Source organism: Poecilia latipinna, unplaced genomic scaffold (genome assembly GCF_001443285.1).
Source record: "Poecilia latipinna isolate Pla-1442-1.1 unplaced genomic scaffold, P_latipinna-1.0 Scaffold2086, whole genome shotgun sequence".
NCBI lineage: Eukaryota > Metazoa > Chordata > Actinopteri > Cyprinodontiformes > Poeciliidae > Poecilia > Poecilia latipinna.
The window spans coordinates 13,552-28,952 of record NW_015114702.1 but is presented as its reverse complement, the minus strand read 5'-3'; the positions used below and the strand labels follow the sequence as shown (position 1 = coordinate 28,952).

The 15,401-nt window shown below is 41.1% G+C and overlaps 1 protein-coding gene across 2 annotated transcripts in view; it reads left to right on the top strand.

Moving 5' to 3' along the window:
- dyrk1b (dual-specificity tyrosine-(Y)-phosphorylation regulated kinase 1B) overlaps positions 1-15,401 on the top strand; it is a 98,426-nt gene that overhangs the window by 71,111 nt on the left and 11,914 nt on the right. For both annotated transcript variants that reach the window (XM_015016974.1, XM_015016973.1), the window contains exons 2-10: positions 2,627-2,796; positions 5,865-5,984; positions 6,361-6,549; positions 6,967-7,114; positions 9,970-10,119; positions 10,682-10,818; positions 12,851-12,997; positions 13,119-13,259; positions 13,607-13,727. In XM_015016974.1, coding sequence (XP_014872460.1) covers positions 2,728-2,796; positions 5,865-5,984; positions 6,361-6,549; positions 6,967-7,114; positions 9,970-10,119; positions 10,682-10,818; positions 12,851-12,997; positions 13,119-13,259; positions 13,607-13,727 — 1,222 coding nt within the window. In that variant the 5' untranslated portion in view covers positions 2,627-2,727. The remainder of the gene's footprint in view (positions 1-2,626; positions 2,797-5,864; positions 5,985-6,360; positions 6,550-6,966; positions 7,115-9,969; positions 10,120-10,681; positions 10,819-12,850; positions 12,998-13,118; positions 13,260-13,606; positions 13,728-15,401) is intronic.

The window sequence follows — 15,401 nt, the reverse complement described above, 5'->3', positions numbered from 1 at the left end:
GAATGTTAATCATTCCATCTGATAGATTTCATTAACACTCTTTAGCGTCTGGCCAGTTTGTTTTTTTACAAGCTGTAATTAATATCTGATATAGATATTTTGCATTGTCAGGTAGAAATTCTGTGTTACCCAGAATAAAGGTGGTGAATTTAAAAGGTATTCTTATATGAAAGATATTTTCAATATTTCTGTCTAATAGCTGTACAGTCCTAAAATATAAGCCAGTGGTTGGGTTCTGTGTTTCCTTATTGTCTTAATAAGCAGATTACAAATGTTGTTAAAGTCAGTGTAATATTGTTAATATTGTGCACACTTGTGTGTTGAATAGCAGATGTTCAACACCACATTCAGTAAAACTCAGTCTGAAAATTTGACATTGGCCATAGCATGAATGCATCAGTCATTTTAGTGGGACTGAAGTTACCTGAAACAGAATTTAGATTCAACTTTCAAAGAGGGAAAGTGACACTGAATTATCGGCAGACCTTCAGTGGTTCGTATTGTGGAAAGAGTTTTTCTCTGTGCCTCCTGGTATAGATTTAGGTGCCTAATGTCAACATTCAGAAACACACTAGCTGGTCATTGTAAAAGAAATCCACACTGGGTTCCTCATTAAGTTATTTGTGTCCTGTACATGTTGAACATGCTTTAGAGGTGCTGTGAGTGACATTTTTGTTCTTAGAAAAGAACTTATTGTTTCTCTTTAGTTTCTTTTCCCCAGCTGGATACGTTTAGGTGTGATTTATCCCTCGCTCATCTCTGAATATTTTCCTAAACATATACTTTCCATAGTTTCTGAAAAGTCCTGTGACTACGTGGTTCTGGTACTACAATCAAAATGCTGTAATACCTGTGCTGCCCCGCTATGGGATGATAATGTTGAGACAATTAACATCTCAATTCAAAAGAACAATAAGTGCATGGCTAAAGGTCGTCCCACAGCAGCTCCAGGTTTATCCTTTCCTCTCCGCTGACTTAGCTTTGGAGTTTCAGCGTAGCGTGAAACGTCAGGTGGACCCTGGAACGCAGCTCCGGTCTTCGTTCAGGGTCAGTGGCCCAGAAAGCAGCATCAATATTTCAATCAGTCTCCAGATATCCAGACAAAGCAGAGACTGACTGTGGTTTTAAAAATGTAACTTTTTGGAAAGTTAATTTAAAAACTAGATTTTATATTTTATAGTTTATTAAGCATCAAATGTTCTCAGCAATGTAGACAAGGATCTGAGTTCACTGTATCATATCAACATATGTGTGTTTTAATGACCTGGTTCAATTAAAATCCAGGGCAGGATTATTACTAAATGATGGAATGTTATAAACTCTTACTGATCACCAGGGAATAAAACATGAAGGAAGAAAGCTGCAAACAATATGGAAGAAGGGAGAAGTAAACTGGCATTGTTACTAAATTTTCAAATGGAAGCTCTGAAAATTTTGAATGAATGAAACCACAGTTTCTCTCGTTAGAAAGGAGGGAGGTCAGCCATGATCATGTCTCTAAAAGCTGCCGTAGCAGCCAGGTAGTCTAACTCTGGTCCAGTCATTTACCTGTGAGACTGTTTCTGCTAACGCTCAGGCATCATGAAGAACATCACATTATGATCACAGATCTTCCTGCGAACATAACTCAAGAACACTTTTGATCAGAAAAGGTTTTAGTTTTACCACATAGGTTTCAAATTCTGAGGTTGACCTGGACAAAGATATCTGTCCTAGATTCTGTCACACTAGATTTTATTATTTTTCACAATAATATACACTTCTTTACCCAAGCTATGTTATGCTCTGTATTTGAGATTTTTAATTTTAAGTTAAACTTGCTTATAAACAGAGATATCAGGGCAGCACCATATCAGGAACATGCATAACTACAGTGGCGATACTGATTACATTTACCTCCCGCTTTTAAAGACTCTGACTTTTTCACTGTCATTCTCCACTTTAGCATTGTTGCCTCTAAGCGTGTAGGTGAGGTCTGACTGGTATGAACAGTTAGAGTCTGTCCAAATGTCTATTAAAATATTGCTGATATGAAGAGCATGAAAAAAGTGAAGCTTGAAATATAATATCCTACCCAGTGTTCCACCAGCCTATGATCAGAGACAGGAAAATGTGAAAATTGGAAAAGTTTGATGTATTTTGTTAATAAATACTTCTTTGGCATGTGCAGGGATTTTCAGGATCAACACACTCCAGGTATTAACGTTTTTTTTTTATTTTTTATTATTCTGATCTTAAACGTTAACTGTCAACGAAGAGTCGATTATTTTCTAAATTTGACTAAAACTGGCCGGGAATTCGTGATGTGCATTTTTTCCCAGTGTTTCTGAGCATGAGTGTTTTAAGACATGAACTTGGGATTTAAAAAATTAATAGCTAGCAAGTTTGAGTGAAATAGTCACAGAGAAGGTGGGTGGGGCAACTTGGCCTGCTGTGGGCTGTTCATGTTTTCAGCATGTTTCTACATTTAAACCTTTGCGCATGCACCAGTGGATAGGACACACACCCATGTTGCTTCTTCATGCTGTTCAATGGTCTGCTGGGTTGCAAAAATAAAGTATTAGCAGAGTTATGTCAAAGACAGAAAGTGGAGAAAAAGAATTGAGGGTTTCTCTCCTCTCCACAGGTGCAAGCAGCTCAGGATGTCCGCCCACCTCCTCCTCCTCCTCCTCCACCTCCTCCTCCTCCTCCTCCACTGCCCAGGGCTTCTCCCTCGCTGAGCCAGCCATGACCAGCCAGCACACACACACACACCCCTCCTTCAGCTCCATCCACTCCATGGCCGAGCAGCAGCAGGTAACACACACACTGTACCATCGCTAATATCAGCGTTCCTTATTCAAGATGAAGCTGTATAGAGAAGTTGACAGTAGCCGAAATAAATGGAAGTAAATCTTAGCAGGTGTAGGTTGCAGCCAGGTGATTTGAGGAACAAGGGAAGGTGTGTTGGGGTGGGGGGTGGGGGCAGGGTGGTGTTTGGATGGAGAGGGGGTTGTACTCACGTCACACCTGGACAAACAGGAAGTTGGACAAACAGGAAGTCCTTGACAGGTGCACATGTTGCCCATAAGAAACTGCCACTGCACATATAACAAATAGGTGAAGTCTGAAAAGGAGACTATAAGGAATAGGCAAGGTAAACAGGTAGGTTTTCAGTAATTATTTGAAGGTAGCTACAGAGTCTGAGTTCTGGATGTTTTGGAAGAAAGGTCCAGAGGGGTGGGGTGGCAGCAGAAAAGTCTTGATCCCCCAGGATATGGTGTTTGGTTCTGATAGGATTCAGGAGGTGAGAGGGCAAGTAGGAGAGTGACTTTGCAGGAGGTCATTGAGATATGAGGGGGCGAGTAGGTGTTGAACAGTATGTTGTATTGCAGGGGTGTCAAACTCCAGTCCTCAAAGGCCGCTGTCCTGCAGTTTTTAGATGTGCCACAGGTACAAAACACTGGAATGAAATGGTTTAATTACCTCCTTCTTGTGTAGATCAGTTCTCCAGAGCCTTGCTAATGACCTAATTATTCTATTCAGGTGGTGCAGCAGAGGAACATCTAAAGCAGGGGTCACCAACTCCAGTCCTCCAGGGCCACCATCCTGTAACTTTTAGATGCGTCTCTGCTCAAACACACCTGGATCAAATAAACTGCTTGTTTCCAGCCTATTGCAGAGACGAATGAATGCTGGTGAGGGAATTCAGACATTTTGGAGCAGAGATGAATCTAAAAGTTGCAGGATGGTAGCCCTGGAGGGCTGGAGTTGGTGACCCCTGATCTAAAGGTTGCAGGGCAGTGGTCCTCCAGGACTGGAGTTTGACACCTGTGTTGTATTGTATCTGGTGTTGAATGGGGAGCCAGTGGAGATTTTTAAGAACAGGGGTGATGTGGTCCATGAAGTGAGTGTGGATAAGTAGATGGAAGCTGAGTTTTGGATATACTGTACTTTTTGCAGGTGCACGGAGTGAAGTTCATGAAGGATGGTTTTGTAGTAGTCAAGTTTTGAAGTAATGAAGGAGTGGATAAGAATTTGAGCGATGGAGTGAGAGAGAGATGGGTGGACATGAGCAATGTTGCATAGGTGGAAGAATGATATCCTGGTGATGGTACTGATGTGGAATTGGAAGGAGAGGGAAGAGTCGAGAATGATGCCAAGTTTTTGAACTGGGGGGGAAGGAGTGACTATGTAGCCATTGATGGGGAAGGTGATGTTCTGAGCAGAGAATAGGTGGGATTTGGGACCATTAGTGAGTAGTTCAGTTTTGTTGCTATTGAGGTTTAGAAAGTTCTTTAGAAAGTTAGTGTGCATTAAGAATTCCATATTAATAAGCCAGCTGGTGATGGGGAAAAGGTAGAAAATCTGCAGGTGGGTAATGAATTAAGATCTGATGGAGACTGAGACGAGAAAGAGGAGGCAAGGTGGATGTGAATTACTTTGATGTTTGAGTGGAAGAAGGTTTGGAAATTCTTGCATTTATGTGATGTAAAGGTAGATTTGATGTTGTAATGAGGTTTAGTCAGTTTGTTAAATGTGGAGAATAGGGTGTGAGAGTAGAACTTGCTGCTGTCTTGAATATTGTAATGTGGTCCTTGTAGCTTTGATAGGGGACAGTGAGATTGATTGTCTTGTAGAGGCATTCTGGATGTCATTGTCTTTTCTTAAGAGTGTGGAGTTCTTGGGTGTACCATGGGGCTGAATGGGTGAAGGATACTGTTATTGTCTTAGAAGGTGCAAGCTGAGTAGTTGACCAGTAGTTGACATGTTGTGGTGGACCCTGGACCCTTTTCACAGGGTGCAATGGGCAGGAAATCTAAAACAAACCAACATAAAGTCACCCAAGCATGTTGCAGTGTGGACTGTAATAACCTTCATGAGAACTGAAAAGAATCAGTGTTGTATAAAGTGTGTCTATCAGCCTAGTTTCTGTTGTTAGTGAGAGGATTCTCCACACCAGCTTCATTCTTCAACTCCTGCTGTGGAGCAGAATAACAGATACAGACACCTAGGGAAGACATTACTAGGTGTCTGTAAGCTACATCACTGCATACCTAGAATGACAGCAAAGAGGTCACTGAAGCCATTCATCAAAGACAAAGTAGAGAGGAGACTGGTGTCTAGTCCAGTTTCTGTCCCGGTTGATTGACCTGTCTAGTGTGGACCACTTTAGTGAAGCTCTCGTCACATCAGAGCATTTTAAATATAAATGATCCTCCAAATACATCAGGATAAATGGTTTGCCTTCTTCAAAACAAAACCAGTTGATAACATATCAAGCAGGTCATGAATATTGGTTCCCTCACACTGAAGGTTTGTTTGTAAGCTGGATCAGTGAGAACAAGTTCTGTTTTAAAACCAAGTTAAATCACTTCCAGCAAACCTGAAATAATTTGGAGTTTTTGTCATGTTACTGAGTTTTCACCTTGGAGAATGGCCCTAGAGCCAACACCCTGGACAGGGGAAGTGATTCCTGTTGCTCATCAAATATCTGTAGCCCCAGATTCATACGATTGCATTTATTTGACAGGACTTGCAGTTATGACCTTCCATTGTTGTCTTATTATTGGACTGTAAGACATGGCATGCTTGTTTTTCCATGGGATGGACTGAAGGTCTCAGGGGCCTACATTACATGTATTATCAGAGAAATGAGAATGTGTCTCTAGATGTCTTCTGACTGAACTTTATCCACATCTTAGCTCATTATGTTGTTCCACTGTAGCTTCTCCAGGTGTTGCAGCTCTCACACCCACTTTCCCCTCCACCAAGCCACTTTTATGGCAACAGTCAACAGTTTTGAGGTTGTCTGAATGCTCTTCACATTCTCTGATCATGTTGTGAAATTGTTCAGGCTGGTTACAGTGCTGTGTTCTCTCTAGGTGCTGTCTGATATGACCATACTCCAGCGGAGGATCCCCCCTAGTTTCAGAGACCCTGCCAGCGCCCCATTGAGGAAACTCTCAGTTGACCTTATCAAAACTTACAAGCACATCAATGAGGTAAAAATTCTCAGCTGTATATAATATCAAACCTGTTTTTTAATAATGATATAGGGAGGACATATTGCCTGTGTTGGGTTGTGTTGAAGTCAGAACTAGTTGAACACTGATCCAGTCCCATGAGCTCAATGGAGTTCACTTCATAGACTTTGAAGCCCGTTTCCTAGAATGTGGTCAGTGTCCTCCTCTCTGTAGGTGCCAGACTCACCCAGAACGGCTCAGAGCACTGAGCATTTCTGTCTCAGTGCTCTGCTCTGAAAACTGACAAGCCACAGTTCATACTGGAAGATTAAAAATATAATGACTATATTTACTGATGGTATGTGGATCAATGATCAGTCAGGATGTGGGGCCTAATTTCTGCTTCCACACACAGGTATACTATACAAAGAAGAAGCGGCGGGCCCAGCAAGTCCCTCCTGAGGATAGCAGCACGAAAAAGGAGAAAAAAATTTACAATGATGGCTATGATGACGACAACTATGATTACATAGTGAAAAATGGAGAAAAGTGGCTGGACCGCTATGAGATCGACTCACTTATTGGGAAAGGCTCCTTTGGACAGGTGAGGACATTGAAACAAACCTTAACATAATGATGTGTTCAAGGACTGTTTGGGTGAAAGTGAAAGCAGCAGTTGGCTGCATCAGGAACTAATACACTTCTTGAAGTGGTAAGCCTCTAATGGCCCTGGAGCTGAACTAATGCAGGACTTCGGGATGATAGTGTATCCCACTTGAAGACATGTACCAGCTGAGTAGCAGCTGTTAATAAGCTGAGCTGGTCTCTCTCCTCCAACATTTGTTTCCGATATGATTGAAACATTGGAGGTCTGCACATTATGATTCTGAGCCGCCCCCATGTGGCCACTTCTGGGAACACAAGTCCTGGCCCTATAGGTTTGTCATCATTGACTTGGCTTCTGTCAGTAGCAGTGTCTTAGCATGCAGAGAGATATGGTGTGTGTGTTTTGTGTCTGCAGGTAGTGAAGGCCTACGACCACCATGAGCAGGAGTGGGTTGCCATTAAAATCATCAAGAACAAAAAGGCTTTTCTAAACCAGGCACAGATCGAACTACGCCTGCTGGAGCTGATGAACAAGCATGACACTGAAATGAAATATTACATTGGTAAGAGCAACATTAACACAACAGCTGCAGAGCATTACCAACAGATGTGTTTTACTCTACTTTGACCAGGGTGTATCTGTGGATTCAGTTTGTGATGACGTCTTTAAGCACAGGGCCATTCCAGCTGTGACCTTAATGCAGACTGAAACCTCTCAGACAGTAATTAATTTACTCAAATATAACAGGGTCCATGTTGTCATCACCACAGACTGTCAAGTATTTCATTATTAATTGATTGTAAAAACTGGGGACTTGTGAGAAATGTTTGAAGCTGCAGCTGACAGTGCTGAGGTTCTTACTGCTTTTAACAAAAGACCTGACATTCTTCATGTAAAATGCCAAAATTAGATTCTCATTGACGTAGACAGGTGAGGAAAATTGTGTCATTTTGTTCAGAGTGGTATCTGCTTGCTGAACTCGACAAAGAACTCATTGAAGTGTTGTGTGATTGATCAGAAGTTTGTTGTTGTGTTTATGTGGAAGTGCTCTCAGATAGTAATGTTGACATTTCTCTTCAACTAGTCAACATCCACTATACAGTCTTTTTAGCTGCACAAGACATGGATATCTTAGGTAATGTTTATCTGACACCATGAGGAACAATGTTCATTTGTACGATTCTTCACTAAATAACTACAATAAAAATAAAATTGGCAAATGATTAATAACTCCTGGATGGAGATTGCAACATCGTTGTTCATGGAGGTGGCTGACTGCAAGAAAGTGTGGCACTGTCTCTGTGACCATTTCATAAAATCAAAACGGAGGAAGGGGGGAACCCCTGTGTGTAGTGGTGTGATGTATGCTGAAGCGGGAGGGGTGTCCTCCAGGTGACCTGCACCACTGCATGGAAGGTGTGTGCAGGTACAAACATCATGAAACCATGTGACTGCACGGTTCGGCTTCGGATGAAGTATGTTGGCGCCTGTAACCAGAACTTTTACTTCACCGTACAGACAGTATGAGCTTCCTGCTTCTGGAATGAAGATCTTTCATTTTGAGGTTCTGACATACGGGAACCTGAAGCTGCAGTCGGATGTTGAGCACCTTTCCCTTCTACAGGATAGTCTCATGTTGAAATGAAGTTTAACGGCTGCTCTGTGGCTGAAAGCGCTGCTCTCACTGGACTGACCAGAGTTTAGATGAGGTAATGCTAAAGGAAAGTTCTCGTGGCTCAGTTGTTGGAGTATATACTGCAAAAGATCAGGTGTTCTTCAGCTGTTTTAACTAAATCTTAAGTCTAAAATAGAAAATTTCTGAAGAAATTTAAATGGGGCCTGCCAAAGTGTACCTGTCATTTGGAACCCAGCGTTCTGATGCTAAAAATTAGCACTAATGCTAAAGTAAGCTATAAGATTTGTGGAGAATTACAAGGACGTTGACTAACATGGACTTCTTCAATTCAGTATGTTAAAATTAGTGTATAATCTAAAATTAGCCAAAGTGCTAATGTTAGCCTAAAAGGTGTCAGTAGTAAGTGGGGTATCACTAGCATGTTGTCTTACTTTGACTTCCTCCATTCTGTATGCTAAACGTACCTAATGACTAAAAAATTAGCTAGATGCTTATTTTAGGGAAAAAGCTAATGCTAATGCAGAGCAAGGCAGGGCACTAATGTTGGAGATTATGCTTTCTCCATTTAGGTTCTTAATGTATGAGGTTCAAGAAGAGTCAGTGAGCTGAATTCATGAATTCTGTTTATCAAGACTAAAATGCAGCGCTGGTCCATTGTCATGTTTTCCTTGTAGGAAGACACAGCAAAATGGCCCCTGGCAACAGTTTCTAATTCCTTTTGTTGGCCTCTATCTAAGCTATGCCCTATAGATGACACATTGTCATGTGTGTCATTTCCTTAAACTTTAGCTGTGTATATACTTGCGTGCACGTGTGTGTGTGTGTGTGTGTGTGTGTGTCTGCGTGTGTGTATACTAGCATGCAAGTAGCTACAAAATATAGAGAAAAACACAGAATTATTTAATCCCAGCACTAACCTGAGGAGAAAGAGTAGCTGAAATGCTTATTTTAGGAAAAAGGCTAATGTTAGCGCACCGCCTTGCAAAGCAAACAGCTTGGTGCATTGCTGCCATCTTGTGGTTGCAAGGCATTACAAGTAGAAGCCTGTAAAATTATAACAGCTACTTACCAAAATAAAATTGTAAAGTACTAATATTTGTATCATCTGCTCATCTCTTCTTTTACTGCTTTCCTGTTTGTCCTTTTCATTGTGTAGGATTTTGAACCCTGAATTCTACAGAGTTTTCATCAGGAACACGAGGGCAGCCATATTTTCCTAAGAAGGACCTGCTGAGTCACTAGTTGCTATAGTGATAGCAGGCCTGTGCCTGCTATCACTATAGCAGCAGGCCCCAACAACAGTGTTGAGCCGGGGAGGTGGTTAGCACAGTGTAGCTGACAGCTCCTGTGCTGCAGTTGTCCATCTTGAGTTGCTGGTTTTGGGGTTGGATCGTAATATAAAAGAAGCTAATGCATGCTGTGGTACTTTCCTAGTAGGTTTGGACTGTTCTATAAAGTAAACTAAAAATAAGGGTGGAATTTAATGTAAGAACTGTTGAAATAAAGCAACATGAAACATAAGGCCTTTTCTTCTCATTCCTGCTCCTTTGAAACTAAACCAGCATTTTTACTCATCTCTACAATGTGTGTTTAGGTCACACATGAGAGAATAATCATATACCATGTCTGTTGTCTAGATTTTGTAGGTGTTGAATGGAAATGCTATTGAAGACAGAAGTAGTTCTGTCCCTCCTGACCTTTGTTCTTTGTATCTCTTAACCTTCATCCTTGTCTCCCATCTGTGTGTCTGTCTGTCTGTCTGTCAATCTGTCTCTGTGCAGTCCACCTGAAGCGTCACTTTATGTTTAGGAACCATCTGTGTTTGGTGTTTGAGTTGTTGAGCTACAACCTGTATGATCTCCTGAGGAACACCAACTTCAGAGGAGTTTCCCTCAACCTCACCAGGAAGTTTGCACAGCAGCTCTGTACAGGTGGGTGGTCAGAGACGGTCTCACACGTGGTGCCAACCAGGGTCCTTCTAAACGTCTCACTAAAGCAGGTGAGCAGCCCACCTGGCTCTGGATCAGTTCACCCTTGCTCCTACCCTGCTGTACCTGAAAACAAGTTACTTCATACCTTCAAACTGCTGAATGAATTCTAGATATTACTAGTCATAACTCAACATAAAATTCAGTTGATTTGTAGATTATGTTCTGACATCTGCGAGTTTTCCCCTCTGTTCCCGTTGATCCCAGTCTGAGACTCTGAATCTAACGATCAGAGACTCTGGTGGCTGTTCAGACCACAGTGACTGAAAGCCATGCTAGACAAAGGTTCAAAAGATCAGAAGCCAAATGACCTGCACTCATATCTGGCTTAGAGCCCCAACCACAGATGCTGGTGGAGACCCCCATTAGGTTCACAGAGACTCAGATGAGACCCTGGGGGGTCCTGGTGAGCAAGGCTTGTACATGCATGCATGCAGAAATACACGCATACATGAAAAGAGAAGTGCTAGTAATAAGTGTGCCTGATGTTTTGTTTGCTGTGCAGCATTATTATTCCTGGCCACTCCAGAGCTGTCAATCATTCACTGCGATCTGAAACCAGAGAACATCCTCCTGTGTAACCCCAAAAGATCTGCAATCAAGATAGTGGACTTTGGCTCCTCCTGCCAGCTGGGCCAGAGGGTGAGCGCCCACCTACTCACCCGAAACACACACACACACACACACACACACACTGCCTCCTCTCAGTAGCCTCCTCTGATACAGGCATGTGTTGAACTGAAGCTCTGGGAAGCAGGTTTGGGATTTGGACTCAGATATGAGCAGGTGTTGGTCAGAAACCTGCAGTTCCTCCAGAGTGGTTCTGCAGGTGTCACAGGAACAGCCTCACTGTTCCGATGCAGCCTTTAAAGATATGTCTCTGTTTCTAAGGATGCTAAGAATATCATTCTAAACAGTAGGGAATGTTCTAAGATTGTTTGTTTATTTTTAATCTGCATTAACCATTGCCGTAACCATGGCGACTCTTCCTGAGGTCCACATCATACAAAAACATTTCTTACATAAAACTATTACACACACTTAACATAATATTAGAAACATAGCATATTAATTCATAAATTCACAATTATAGCACTTTATATAAAACATATGTTTCCACAATTATAACACTATGTAATAAAATAATTAGGTAGGGCTCTTTTAAAAGCTCTAGCATTTGTGACATTTCTAACAGACGAAGGAAACGAGTTTCATGTTTTCATTCCTCTAAAACTAGTTTGGTTAAATGTTTTTGTGAAGCACCTGACCACACCATGGGGAAATACTGCAAGTAGCACAAGATAACTGTGCTAATGATTTGAGGGATTAATTTTAAGTGTATGTAATGTAAACATCTTTTTATAACAAGTAGTTGTCTTGCCATAACTGTAACAGTGCATTCAGTCTGCTGAGACCACTGCAGTAATGGTTGTTCATTTAAACAGACTCAGTTTTTAATTTCCAGCTGGATCCAAATATTATGCTTTTGGTTTTAGATATGTTTAAAACTAATGTATTTGTATATACCCAATTTACAACTTGCTTAAATTCACAGGCCAAGGTGCTAAACAGTGTTTCAATAGATGAACCTGACATATATATTGTGGTATCATCAGCATACGTCACTGCCCTGGTGTGCTGAAGGACAAAAGCAAAATCAAACAGGTTGGAGAAAATTGAAAACTTTATAGATGAGAAATTTCCATAAAAAAATAAAAATACACATTGTGTTTGTTGAGAAAGACAACTAGCAAACCATCCTACAGTATGCAATGAAAATTTAGAATGCCTAAGTTTATCTAACAATAAATCATAATATAATGGGTGAAAAACAGAACTAAAGTATAATAAAGCAGCTCCAACTAAATTATTTTTCAGCAGTTAAATTTAAACAATCACCTGTTATCTGAGTTAGGACAGTTGCAATTGAATGACCTTTATGATGAGCATGTTGAAATGGGTCCTGTGATGGACTGGCAACCTGCCCAGGGTGCCCCCACCCACTGGAGAGGATGGATGGATGGATGGATGGCTGGATGGATGGATGGATGGATGGTGTAAATAAATTACTACAAGATCATTTTTTACAGTAATCAATCTTTCAAGTATTTTGCTTAGTATTGTCAACAGGCTGAATGGTCAACAGTTTCTACTGCTGATATTCGATTTTTCTTAATTATAAAACATATTTATATCAGTGATAAGAATTATACATTTATTCTGGGATGTGTCATTGACTAATGAATGATTAGCAATCATTCTTGGATTCTTGTTATCCAAGAATGATTTCATCCCCACTTCCATCCAGAGCAGAGCTGCTGGTCTGCTTCAGAGCTCAGTATTTTCTTCTTGTGTAGTTGGTCATTGTCCAGTATTTCAGTTTCCCTGAGTGCTGCTTTAAGGGGACCACCATATATGTCTGACATATTTCTTTGTAGCTGTAATATCATTGTAACAGACAAGAAAATTAAACATTTAGCTAAATTGCAACCTAGTTAATTAAAATAGTCATTCAATTTTTAATCAAACTGCTATCATAATGGAAGTTTCAAACAGCAGCTCTGCCTGGAATAAGGTGGAACTATCTTGTTCATACCTTGCTTTCATCTTTTTGCCAGCTTGTCTCCATGCCTCTGAACTTCCCTGCCTAACTCCACTACGCTGCTCTTCACAGATCTATCAGTACATACAGAGCAGGTTCTACCGCTCTCCTGAGGTCCTCTTGGGGATGCCATATGACCTGGCTATCGACATGTGGTCCCTCGGATGCATCCTTGTAGAGATGCACACAGGAGAGCCCCTCTTCAGTGGCTCCAACGAGGTAATCAGATGTACAGCATATAAACACTGTTTTCACTGTCTGCATGGGGTGATTGTGTTTCTGCTTTGACTGCACATGCACTTCCTTAACGATGACCATGTGTGTTTGCACATCTGAACAGGTTGACCAGATGAATAAAATTGTGGAGGTTTTGGGAGTTCCACCCAGCCACATGCTGGATGCAGCTCCTAAAGCCAGGAAGTACTTTGACAAGCTATCAGACGGCTTATGGACGGTGAAGAAGAACAAGGACGTGAAGAAGGTGAATGGTCCTTTGATTCCCTTTCCATGTGGAAGTCACGTCACCTTTAGTTTTAGTTTCTTTAAATACCTGCTGATGATATAATATTCAGTAATGTCAGCCATTGAAAACCACTATCCTGCAAAGTTCAGATGCATCCTGCTATGCCAATCAGAAGACTGAACGAAATAAGAATCAAGTTGTTTGGAATAATAGAAAACTTGAGCTCACCCCTTTGAGGAGGAAGACATTTCAGCATCAACAAGTTTAAAATTGACTTTGCCTATTTGTGAATGTACAGCATGATAATTGGGTGGGTGTGTGTGTGTGTGTGTGTGTGTGTGTGTGCGTCTGTGTGTGCATTCTAGGAATACAAGCCTCCAGCTACACGCCGTCTTCATGAGATTTTAGGTGTAGAGACTGGGGGTCCAGGGGGGCGCAGGGCAGGAGAGCCAGGACATGCCCCCTGTGACTACCTGAAGTTTAAAGGTATGTTGTCACATGGTTGTGATGCTTCAAGATGAACTTTGACCTTTAGGCACAGACAGGAGAAAATCCAGGAAAGTCTCTGAGTCCATCAGGTTGTACAGCAGTTTTCCCACGTTCATGTCAGACCTGAGACGTTTCAGAGGAGTTCTGAAAAGGTGGACAAGCAGCATTCAGTCCTACAGGCAGGATCACCGGCTTACAGGACAGAGGTCACCAGTCACAACACGGACACAAACAGGACAAACGACAAAGCACTCCCACACACAAACTTTCTTTGTAATTCAAGTTTTTATTAAGTTTTAAAACATAAAAAAACAATAACAAACATAACATAAATATAAAATAAACATAAAATACAGTGAGGGGCAAAAACATAATTAATACAAAAAAAAATAGGTCGACAGAGTGAAGACTGTCCCATTGTCCCATTACCACCTGCTGCGTTTTCAATTTGTCTTTCTCTCCACAGTTTAAAGGTCGGGGTCCGAGCTTCTTTCCAAAGCATTAAAATCAAACCAACACGTCACAAATTCAGTGTTTAATACCTTGAAAGCTGTTTTGTCCAAATGTGGAACCTCACCTATTCCTCCCAACAGAACAGACAAAGTCTCTGTGATTCAGGTCATTTAAACTTCAGCCAGCCCCCATAAATGATAACACACTGCTCCAGATTGGAGAAACTCATGGACATTCCCTTAAAGCATGCAGGAGAGTACCCTTTATTTTTGGACATTTCCAACATAAGTCATCTTTACCTTTGCCCATTTTTAAAGTCTACATAGAGTGAGATAGTATCTGTTAAGAATTTTATATTGAATAAATGTGTTTTTGGCCTCCCTGATGCATAACCCATTATGAGAAATAATTGAGTCCCAGTACAATCAAGATCTCTTTCTCATATTATTTTGAGCAGGGCCGTGCAGAGACCTTTGGAGGGGCAGGAGCTCAAAGTTAACAAGGGGCACATTGAAGAAGATCTTAAAACACCGTACAACAACATGGCAACAACCCATATTAATCAAGAATTTAATTGGATCCTACTATATCACTGCCATCATGTGGGGACAATGCAAAGCAAATGTAGTCTATTTTCCCCAACAGGCGTAATGTTACTGTTTCTGCTGCTGACAGAGCTGGAGGGTCAAAGGTTATGAAATAAGCAAATTTGCTGGCATTTTACTAATTAAGCCCTAATAATATCTATTTAACCGCTACAACAACTTGGCTGCAGACTGCTTTATAGATCAAAAACACTCAGAGGGGTTAACTCTACATATTTATTCTATGTTAGCACCTCAGTGATCTAGAATTGTAAGACTGGGATATCAAGGCAAAGAAAACTCAGTAGCTGCTGGTAGGGGCCAGTCAGGGGCCCCTAGAAATGGTTGAATTGTAACACAGACCATAGATCTAAAGTAGTAGCATTCATTTATAGAGAATGACAATGTTATTACATTTTATTTACTGCATCATGTTGAGAAAAAAAAATTGTAGGATTTAATTAGGAAGTTTACTTTGTAAAAAGTTTAAAGAATCATCTTGATGGTGTGTTACCATGGCTACAATATGGTGTAATCTTCGTGTTTGAGCTGGTTTGTTCACAAATACATCACAGCAAATAACCAATAATCAGTGACTGATTTTAAATTCGGCCAATGAACCTGGTCTCCCTCT